General features: G+C 29.9%; 1 protein-coding gene across 1 annotated transcript in view; it reads left to right on the forward strand.

Moving 5' to 3' along the window:
• Nucleotides 1-5,172, forward strand: part of LOC118189814 (uncharacterized) — a 236,973-nt gene extending 231,801 nt beyond the window's left edge. Inside the window, exons 40-41 of the mRNA XM_085812833.1 lie at nucleotides 1,555-1,641; nucleotides 4,211-5,172. Coding sequence (XP_085668959.1) covers nucleotides 1,555-1,641; nucleotides 4,211-4,501 — 378 coding nt within the window. The 3' untranslated portion in view covers nucleotides 4,502-5,172. The remainder of the gene's footprint in view (nucleotides 1-1,554; nucleotides 1,642-4,210) is intronic.
• Nucleotides 5,173-12,038: the final 6,866 nt, after the last annotated feature.

The raw sequence follows: 12,038 nt of genomic DNA on the forward strand, positions 1-12,038 counted from the left end.
AGACTGAATTTAATCATTTAGTTATTAGCAAAACTGCTTAGTGATAAAATAGCCAAAATCATCCCGCTAAATCTATAGACCTTATTCAACTATTAGTGCAGGGTTGTTATTTTAAATAGTTTTATTTTGAAAAATTGCTGAAATGTAATAGATTTTTTCATCCATCTTAACATGAAAGAAAGAACTGCTGTACTGAAGATCTATTTTTATGATGGAATTGCTGCTACTGTAAAAATTTCTAAAATAAATGAAAGTTTTCTGCTATTTCATGAAATCATCCCTAAAAACCAGTATGTGGGTTGATGTCATTCTTATTTTTGTTAACACTATGGGTCAAGAACATTTATTGTGGTTCTTTCAAAATTCTTTTAAGACACTGTCTCGAATAAAAATTTGTTGCAATTTCAGATCTTTTATATATGTAGAGAGAAAGAGAGTGAAAGTTATCAATATTTTTATTGTTTGGCTTTGTATGTACCATACATTCCCATATGCTTTCATAAAAGGTTGATTTTAACAATGCCAACAGGGCTACTATGAAACTGTTTCAGAAAATTTAAAACATGGCGGCATTAAATGCCTCTTGGAACCCTTCCTGTTGTCAGTTTGCAGCTGGTAGTAAAAAAAAAAAAAAAAAAAAAAAAAAACTACCTATAAATGACCAAAACTGACCTCTATACAATTCCTAGAGTATAAACTGACCTCTATACAAGTCACCAACTGCTGATGAGATCACTGGACAATGGTAGTTCATTGTTGGTCAGTAGCACACAAAAGCCTTCTGACAAAAACAAATTTAATTATTACAAAGAGTTTTATCTAGTTTCACTTTATAAAATATGCCAAACATATATTAAAAAATGCATGAACAAAGTGTCTACAGAACATTTATTCTGTGACATTAAAGAGATAAAATTGTTTTAGATATTTTTAATAAAATGCAATTTAGTGCAGGTCAGTATACAAAAAATATTTTCTTTTTGATTGTAGAATGCAAAATATATATATGTGTATAAAATATAAAATAGCAAATCTATAATAAATTACTAACTTAATTAGAAATAGCTCTTTAAATTTGTTCTTTAGATTTTTATATGTCCTCCTCCTAGCATCTGCAAAAATCAAAATTTCTCTCAACTGCATCATTTCTAGATCAATGCATACATATGGCTTAATAACGCTGATGGCATAACTAACACAGAACCTAAACCGAAATTTTGACATAGCTAATTTGGAACCTGAACTAAAAATTTTGAGAACTGAAACCTTTCTCTTAAAGAGCTGCCATTTTAGATAACTGCACACATTGCTTCTAACTCTGTTCTCGCTAAGATGCTGTTATTACTAATGCAAATTTCACTTGTGAGCCAAGTGATTGTAATAAAGATTGTATCAATTGTAATAAAGATGAGTATTTAATCTGCTTCGGCTACTAAGTTTGCTCTTCACTACGGATCTATGTTCTATGTTATCAATATTGAAAAGTCTTTTTCATTACCATATATGTATATTATGTTAATTTATTTATTAATCATTTAACAATACTGTGTTTAGGTTATTGCTGTACATAGTCAAACAATGGATATTCCAGATTGTCCTGATGGATGGGATGGCTTATGGATTGGTTACAGTTTCCTAATGGTAATTATATTTTTAATTAATTAAATTTGTTGCATTTGACTTTCAAGAAAATGTGTATTGCACTCTAAGAATCACATATTTTAGTGTGCTGCTTAATTGCGTTGAGATGTTTAAGACAGAAATATTATTAATATAAAATATGTACTCAGGGCTATAAAAAGTAGATGATCAAGTGACCATCATTAGTGCCCTTTACCACTGATTTATTTTTATTTAAACCATTTCAATTCTATAATGTCTGCTTTCGTAAAGAAAAATCAGTTCTTAATCATCTGAAAAATCTTGTGGATACAAGAATTGAAAACAGCCCATACCTGTAGCTTATGAATGTTTTTGCACGTTTATAAGTGTATGGACAAGTGTATTTTAAGCTTATAAGTAATTTAGAAAGTGAGTGTAACAAGCTTTTCTTGAATACTATATATGTATATATCTAAGAGTTTTAAAATACTGAGGCCTTGAACAGTAAAGAAATATGCATTTTAATGAATACATCCATTCATATATTGTATACTTATACACAAGCACTACATACAAAGTACTATATATATCATGTTCACAGAACTTGCTGTTTTTGATTTGGTTTGACCTACTGATTGCTATTGCATTGAGCTTGTTGTACTGAAAAGTTAAGAAATAGAAATGGCAAAAAAAAAATCACTGAAACAGTACTTTATAGCCATAGTTATGACTATAAATGCTTTACAAAATGAAAGATATAAAAAAGTAAAGTAATCTCTATTTGTCGAAAAACTAAACAATAGCTTTCTTCATTTTATTCTTTCTTCACTTTCTTCATTTTTCTTCATTTCATTATTAGTATGAATTTAATATAAAGCATTTATTAATTAAAATTAATTTTTCTTCATATCATATATATTAGCAATATATTGTTGTATTGGGGTTTTATTAATAATTATTCATCATTTGTGATTGCACTAGTTAAACATAATGCGCAGCAGAATTAGTGAAAATTTTGACCTAACTTTCTATGTTGTAAAAATTCTTTTTAGATCATAAAGTGGTTTTGTATAAAAGTTTAGCAACGGTTTTTCTTTTTATCTTTAATGTGTAAGAGATTATCTGTAGTTTTAGTTAATGATTTTTAATTGACATTTTATGTTTTAACTAATTCATATTAAATGAAGATTTCTGAAAAAAAAATGTATACATTAAAAGAGTGGGAGCGTGTGTATAAAAACAACTTATCTAGCAGAGATAACCTGAAAATTGCTGCTATTTGAAAATTGTATTTTCTTTCACTTCTGCAGAACAAAAATATCCATTACAGTCTGTCAAAAGTTGGCTGCCATGTATATTTTCTCTGAGAAAATAAAAACTGAAATTTATGTCACGGTAGTTGAGAACAGAGTTTAGAAATAGTTTAAAACATGTATAGAAAGTATATACTTTTGTATTCAGCTAATACCTTTCTTCTTAATTTCCATTACTTAATTATTATTTGGCTGAAATTCTCAAAGTGTTATCATTAATTTCTTGAGTTTGCATAGTTTGCAATTTTTTGTTTGGATATATTAGTATTTTTAATTATGTTCAGATATGTATTTTTAGTTTATTTTATTTTGTCATATAAAGCCTATTCATTAAAATGCAATGGAAAATTTAGTATAGTATTATAACATAATCTTGATTTAGTATATTTTGTCTTAAATGGGTAAAAGAAATCTGATGTGTACGCCACATAACCTCCTTGTATGAAACCTAAAGCTCCTATCAAAGTTGACAATGAATGCCACCAACAGGACATTATTCTCAATATGTATAAGAGTCATGAACTTATGTAGTTAGGTTATTGTTCATAGTATGATTCAGAAGCCAAGGGAAAATCTGGTTTGAATCCTAAGACCTTCTTAACTTCATTTTGATTGTTTGAATTAAACACAAATTCATATTTCTTGCAATATTTTGGTTCTCAAAATAAAATGTTGCATTTGAAAATTTACTTTTCAAATTTGTTTTAGAACATTGCAGATTTTAATAAAGAATATGTATTAATCATTATGTTAATTATTAAATGACATTTCATCTCATCTTTCAATGTTAATTCACCTTGATAAAAGCCTACTGTCTGATATTGCTTGTGATATGCTCAATGAAATTCATGCATATTAAGTAAAAGAAGTTTGAAGAGTTAATTTGGAAACTGAACTGAAAAAAACTATATTAAACGAAGTATCATGTCTTTGGGAGATAAAATAATTAAATGTAAGCATATTGTCTAATGTTTAACAAACGTTATGCAAGGTTTATGGTGTTAAAAGGCAGACATATCCTGAAATTGGCGAAGAAGAAAAAGCATTCAAGAGATTGCATTTAAATTCACTACCCATGGCTACTAATAACGCCTTTTGCCTGTGATTCTAAAGACTCTGTTTTAATCAAATAATATTAATACCTCTAAAATTTCAGATTTCTGTTTCATTTATTTTTCTTATATTTTTTAAATCTCGTTAATTTAAAAAAAAAGTTAAATATCACAGCTTATATAGTATAACTTTATTTAACATAAATGAAATTATGCTATATAAAGTGATATTTTTTCTTTCAGAATACTGACTCTGGAGCAGAGGGTATTGGTCAGCCCCTTGCATCACCTGGCTCTTGTTTGGAAGATTTCCGACCATTGCCTTTCATAGAGTGTCATGGCCATGGTCGTTGCAATTATTTTACCACCGCACAGAGCTTTTGGTTGGCCACCATTGATAGGGTGGACTCTTTTAGTGTGCCTCGCTCAGAAACTCTGAAAGCAGGAAATCTACGGCGAAAAATTTCCCGTTGTCAAGTATGCATGAGAAGGCATGCACCTACAATACAATTAGGTGGTCGAACTGCTCGATGAAATATTAGCAAAATATGATTTAACATTTGTGTTTTGCTCAAGCTTAACTTTTTGGGCTACTTAATAAGTTTCTAAATATCACTGAACATTTTGTTGACTGTTATTGCTGATTCAATACTTCAATGCTGAAAAAGTGATTTTTATTTTAAGGTATATGATCTGCTTTTTCAAAATTGTAAATTTATGAAATTTAGTGATCATCTCATACATCAGAATCTCATTTTTTATAATTTCTGAGGCTTATATTTACAAAGTAATTTTATTTTTAGTTTTATTGTGACTTGCTGGTTTTTTTTTTTTTTTTTTTTTTTTTATGTTTCTGTTTTCTTGCAAAAATTCATGTCTTAAAAAAGATCTGCTTGTTTAAAATCTGCATTGCTCAAAAGCTCATATTTTTCATTATGTTATGAACTATTTCACTAAAATTTTAAATTGAATAATGCTATAGATTTTAATCAGTTTTGATAGTCATGTAAAGAGTATATGAATGTGCCAATAACTGTTTCCTTATAAAGAGTGCCAATATTTATTTTTATATATGAGCTATGTTACATTATAAAGAAATATGAAGGTATATTTCTAATGTCAATACGTCATAAATGCTATTTTTAATGAAGCTTTACTGTACTATACATAATTTAAAAAAACAATAAAATTCACTGCTACTTTTTCATATGATTTTTTTATTCCATTTGGAAATTCTGTATCATTTTCATATATAATCTATATCTAAAGCTATTTAGAATAGTACATTTATTTTCTTATCTTACAGTAGTTTTTAAGGATTCTTTATCAGGATGACTGGCCAATTAGAGCTTAGTTCTTAACTTATTAGGTTAACCTTTTGCAATCATATTTATCTCAGATATGACATAACAAAAATATACTAGTGTCCAGGATGAAGAGAATTTTCATATTTGGTTGATTAAATCCAGTACCCTTATGGACAGATTTCAATCTCATATGATATGGACATGGGTTGATATAATACAGGAAAAATGCCAAATGACAGTCATGCCACACAAAGTGTATGAGTAGGTTGATATAATACAAAAAATATGCCATACGACAGTGATGATACACATATTGTACCAATAACTGTTTTACAGAGTATGGAGACATTAAGTGGCAGAAAGTACAACATCAGTATGTCATTTACTGCCAAAATTTGTTGGACGCTATACATTAAAAAGTGATCTATGTCAGTACTCATATATCTGTTCTCAATTCATTTTGCAAGATTTACATGTAAAGATAAGGAACTTTTTATATTCAACTTCATGAAATGAGCAGAAACTCCTCTCAAGAGATTGGTGGTATGGGAAGACGAGTAAGAGACCATTGTGCTATCTTCTTGGATGTACTCCCTCAAAACTGGCATGGAACTGCACAGTTAGAGCAGCACGACTGTACCTGTATGACCAATCGTAAATTTCTTGTATTCTGCTCATTTCTACCTGTATCTGCCTTCTGAGCATGCCAACTATAGCAAGTACTTATTTTAAATGGCATGAATTATTTCTGTTTCGTGAATCACATCTTTCTTAGATATATTCATTAACAAAACATATGAAATTATTTAAATTCAAATCACAATGTATAGTCAGAGAGAAGTTGTTGAAAGTCAACCCAAATTACCATGTGAAGAAAATTCAGAAATTAAGATTAGTATCATAAAATGATGGATTTTTTATTCAGAAGATCATTATTTCTCAAAGAAATATATGATTGCATAAATACGATTTCAAATAATCTTCAGAAACAGTTTTGCAGTTAAAGCAATTGAGGTCCAGTGTAAGATTACATAAAGGAATTCAAACTACTATTTGGAATATACATATGAAAATATTTATGAATAAATATTTAGATTTAAAATGTATTTAAGATTAATGTGAGAAGTGCTCATGCAAAGAAAAAGTTTCTCAGTAATGAATAACTGCAGTTACTGATATTTTGAGTCCTGAAAATAGTCTTAAATGGTTAAATGTAAGAAAATAGATGTTCATTCAAAAATCCATGTTTAATATAACATATTTTATTAATCATGACCATCACTTGGCTATCATTAAAATATGTGACAATTTATTTCTTGAAAATGAATTACACAGACTACATTAAAGATGAATGGAGTCCTTGAGCTTTATTTAGATGAATAGCAGAGATTGCTGAATCTATAGTGTTTACTGTGGACTGTAATCTCTGTAACTTAGATTGCTTAGAATTTGAATCTTGAGTATAATGCATTCAGGATCAAATGGGAGAGGCAATTCTAGAATAAAGTTGCATGAAATGAGAGCTTATAAGTATACATAAATTATTAAAAGGTAAGATCGTACTTTAACTATTTACAGTTTTTGGAGTTTATATGTAACATGTTAAGCAAACAGGAACTTACTCTCCAAGTTCTTACTTATGTAGTTGCATTTTCTAACTTAGTACTCAATACTTCTTCCATACATTTTAATGCATAACCCAGCAAATTTGAGTTTTTTAGTGAATAGTACAGTAATTAATTTTTTAACACATATGACTAATTTCCAGTAAAAGAGCCAGATCTTTACTTTTCATAGAGACATCAGTAGAGAATACTAGAAACACTGTGTAAGGTTATATTTAGTCTATTACTGCTACTTTAGTTCTATAAGCCTAACAGACTTATAGTGAGTTATCACTATGTCTGAGATAGAACAACAAAGTCTTAGAAAGGTTATAAAGCAAACTTCATACACCATTATACTTTTATAAACACACTTTTATACAGAAAAGCACAACTTTGTGCTATAATAATCACAGCTCATGATGTTGCAAAAAAATAAATAACTGTTAATTAAATGTTGATCAGTAGTCAAAGACTACACAATTAAATACCAAGCTATAAGCTGGTTCAATGAATTACCAGAATTTATCTCAATGCCAGAAACACTCTCTCTCAAGATCCAAAAGTCGTAGCTTAATTATACAAACAAGCCATAGCTAATTTCCATTCTAGTGAGGAATATGGAAAGAAGTTAAAGTACAGATCCAAATTATAGTAATTGGTTAGTTTAAAATAAGACTCTTACACTTTTCTCCACCAGAATTTAAGTAAGTTGAATGAAGGTCTTTGAGACCCTGCTAAAATTTTAAATTCTAAACCTAATAACATGATCCAACCTTTACAATCATCAAGTTAAATATCTAAATCTAAAATTCTATTGTTTCAAAGTTGGGATTTTGCTTAGGCATATTTCATGCAATCATAGTTAATATCTCATCTCATTCCAGAAATCTGGAAGAAAAAATAGTTTAGTGAAGAAATGTTAATATTTACACTTTTCAACTTGTTATTTATAATTTCATAAAACTTTTTAACAATTTGCTTTCTCTAAATGAAATTTCTCACCTCTGCTCTCCAGCACTGTAATGCATGAAAGTTTGTTTAAAATTGTGTGGTTCAATGACTATTTGCTAACCAAAATCCTACTTTGTTAATAGCTTAGACACACTGCCTCAATAACATCCAATTTCAAGACTGTATAACTAATGTTCTATTCTTAATTTTTATTAAATTTATTAAATTATATACTATGTTATATTTTAATTTTATTTCAATCATTATCATTTGCTAGCTTTATATTTATCATACACAACATCAGAACATTTAACTTTTACAAAACAATTAATAAAACATGCTTCATGGAAAGCATTAAAATTCATTTACATTCATGCTCAGTTTGGACTTTGTATCACATGTACAGAAGTTGCTAATATTTATTTCACTATTGTGCCAAAATTTTACTCTATATAGTCTCTTGGATTAAAATCACAGCATCATGTTTGTACTAAAAAACTTTTCAAGACAGATGCACAATTAAACTGAAAAGTTTCTTGTTGAATACAGCTAGTATATCCATGCTTGAACAAAACTCAACATAACATAGTAACTGTTATATTAAGATATAAAATAAACTGAATATTTAAAGAAATAAACCAGCTTTCCACTTATTTTTGCTTCTTTGGAAATCATCCATCCTTTTCCAAAGAAATTCCTCCCAAGACAGGAAAGTACTGATATAAAATATGCAAATTTTCCTACTCGGCTGCTGATTCCCCTGAAGGTCCACTGGTCACTTGCATTTCTGTGACACTTACCCTAGGGCTCTAGAAATTCCAGTGTAGCAGGCCACTTCTTTCCTAATCAATGTGCTGTCAAAGATCTCCTTTGGTTCGTCTGGAACTTTGACTGCTGGCCTGGCTCCTTTAGACTGTCGATTCTGGCTTGGCCAACTTGATCTTTTCCCATCATTATAAGCCTCATTCATAGCTGGGCTTCTCCTTCATTGACTTCCCTACAGTCTTTGCTTAGCACTTGGTTGGTTGCCAGATCTGAGAGGTCTTTGTATTTTCTTTGATTTCTGGATAAATTCCTTGATCTTTTCTTTCTTCTTGCCCCTTCTCCATTTTCTGTAGCTTTACTCTTTGAAGACTCATTGAACTTCATCTTTTTATTTTCTTTTTTCATCATTTGCAGCATCTCTTCTCTGCAGTTCTTGTACTCTGGATGTCAATGCTGATTCCACCACATTCCTAGATGGCCCTTGATTGTTCACATTAGGTGACTTCCACAAAACGTCTCTTAACAGTGGCATAAGAGCTGTTGATAGTACTTGATCTTGTCTACATTCACTTTTGTATGTTCATCTTTCTGAAGTTTCAAACATACTAGTTTTTTCCTTATTTGCTCAATCAAAAGTAGGCATTTAGAGTTATTACAAAATTTCTCAACCTTTCTTCTGGTGTTCACAAAAGAGAATGTTTAATTTTCAAGACTTTTATCTCACACCTTAAAATCAACTTTTTGCATTTTCTTGTCATAATAAAAATTTTGTTTCACCCAGGCCATATCCAAATTTCGATTTGCCTCATCCAGTAGTTTTCTGAGTATCTGCCATCTTAAATTTCTCAGACTTCTAAACAACATTAAAAAAAAAATTATCTAGGAGAATAATTAATTTTCTGCAAAGAAATAATTCAGCCAGTAGCTTTCTTGTATCATGTTTGATATTCTCAAAGCAAATGTGAGTTTATTAAACAGTCATCATAATGTGGGTGATAATTTTTTTACATAGCTGTGAGTAATTTTAACCATATTTCTATTCACCCATTCTGCAGTATTTGGATATTGTTTGGAAAACAGCCTTGACATCAAGTGAGGGAGAAACAACTTACTATGCTAATCCAGATTATGGTTGCCATCTAATGACGTATTTCCATTAGGGAAACAGCCCACCAGCGGCCGAGCGGTAAAGACGCTGAACACTGGTAGTTCGGTCCGAGGTTCGAATCCCGCGAACGGGCTGGCTGCATGGGCGTTTTCGTGGTTTTCCCCAAGTGTAACATGTATACGAGCCAGTTTCCCTTAGAAAGTCCTCCACAAAGGCATCCCTCCCATTAGGCAGATAGCCCTAGTGCGCCTTGCCATAATTAAATACACACACACCTCTAGGGAAACAACAGGACACTTTTTCCTCCACTAGGGGATTTTCTCAGTAGCAAACAGGTGAGCATATTCAGACACCATTATCACATCCGTCTCTGTTTTAGCTAAAATACTCCATTTCGGTAATGCTATTTACTGTTTACATACGTTAAGATTTTGCTTGGGCTACCATATTTGGCCTATCATCACATGCTTGGTAGCTAAGAAACTCAAAGCAAATAAATCATATATTGCCAACTATTAGTCAAGTATTAGTACAGTAATTGAGTGTTAAATGAATTTAAACTAAAATAAATGTAACTTAATTATAATGAATATAATAACTTAAAACAAAATTTGCATTCAAGCAGCATTACTTTCTAAAATTTTTATGCAAATGACATGAAAATTGCATTAAGAAGAGTAAAAGTTTTTAAAGAAGAAGAGTAAGAAATGCATGTAGTAAAATATTAAAGTAGAGCATTTTTAATCCAAAATTATTGGAATAAAACCAGTTCACATAAAACATTTTCCCAGATAAGCATAGACAATGCTTTTCTTATTTAAATAATTATCTATAAAAAAAATGTAATGGTTCTACAGGGTTGGGCATAGAGCAAACTACCCCACCCCGTAAAAAATCTATTGTTAAGAAATGTATAGATAGAATTAGCTGCACTGCTTCTACTGGAAAATGACTTGGAAATGGCCTAAGGACTTTTCGTTTTGGAACTTGTAATGTCCAAACGCTGTACTACAGTAGGGGACTGCAAGTTCTTTCAGAAGAATTTGAAACTTAGGTGGCTTGACTGTTTGGTAACAGACTTAAGAATTTTAAAAATAACCAAGTGGATGCCCATGGCCAGGGATAGAACAGCTTGAAATTCGATTCTGAGGAAGGCAAGGGCTCTCCTGGGCTGTTTGGCCATTGAAGAAGAAGAAAAAGAAATGTAACTGTTTTATTACTAACAAAATGTTTTCCTTGCATTTTAAAACTCTCACCAATATATTTAATTAATATCATCACTAATTAAATTACATATTTCAGTCAAAAAAGTGGTTAGCATACTTTATTTAATTTACATTATCAAAATCTTCAGATTGCATAAAAATCTTTTCTTGCTTATCATAACTGTTTGTAGTAACATTTACTTAGAAGCATAAAGCTTTGTAAGTTCTAAACTTTTAAGATGACTAATCCTAAATGCAGACTAAAACATTTAATAGCTGAGTTAAAAATATTCAGAAAGTTAATAATTTTTTTAAGCTGCTTTCAAGTTGTTTCAAGTTGTTTTTCAGAAATTATGCATAATTTAACTTTAATTATGTTTGAGCAGCAAATCTTAGAAAGAAACTATTGCACAGATTAACATGTGCACAATGTTACAAAGAAAATTATAACTTGACAAAAATAATTTTACATTCCATTTTATAAAATAAATACTAATCAATCTGATTTCACTCATTGCTGGAATAATAATTTGAATGCAAGAAACTAGATTTTTTAATTTATGAATTATTGCTTAAGAAATTCAGTATCAGCTAAGAGACTAGGAAATTACTAATATCTTACATTAATACCTTTTGGTTGTATTTCTCAGGAATACAGTTTTCAACAGATATCTTCAGATGTCTTACTCTCTTGATTCTACTGTCTCTTGAATTCAATCCATAGTATTTGAAACAAATAGTAAGGCCCTCTTGTTCAAAGAATGCCTACTTAATCTCAGAGAATTAAAAGGTTAATCATAGCATACTTATATGTACAATAATAAATTACATAAGTATTACATAAGTACACTATATAAGTATATATAGCAGGGATAGCCAAACTTCAAGATGATGGGAGCCGCATGATAGATTTTTATGAACGTTCGAGAGCCGCAAGTCCCAATTTATATTGTTTTAAAAATAATGAGACAGGTTTTGAATATAAAGAAATTTTTGAAGTAAATTAACAAATATGTGATTAACATGATTACATATAAATATAAATAAATACATCTCGTATCTACCGTTTTGTGTTCAGAAAATTTAAGTCCCAAGTAAATAAAAATTCGTAACGCTTTTGTACTAGGC

This window comes from Stegodyphus dumicola, chromosome 3, assembly GCF_044657685.1.
Source record: "Stegodyphus dumicola isolate Sdum_Otavi_A_Nest chromosome 3, ASM4465768v1".
Classification (NCBI taxonomy): Eukaryota; Metazoa; Arthropoda; class Arachnida; order Araneae; family Eresidae; genus Stegodyphus; species Stegodyphus dumicola.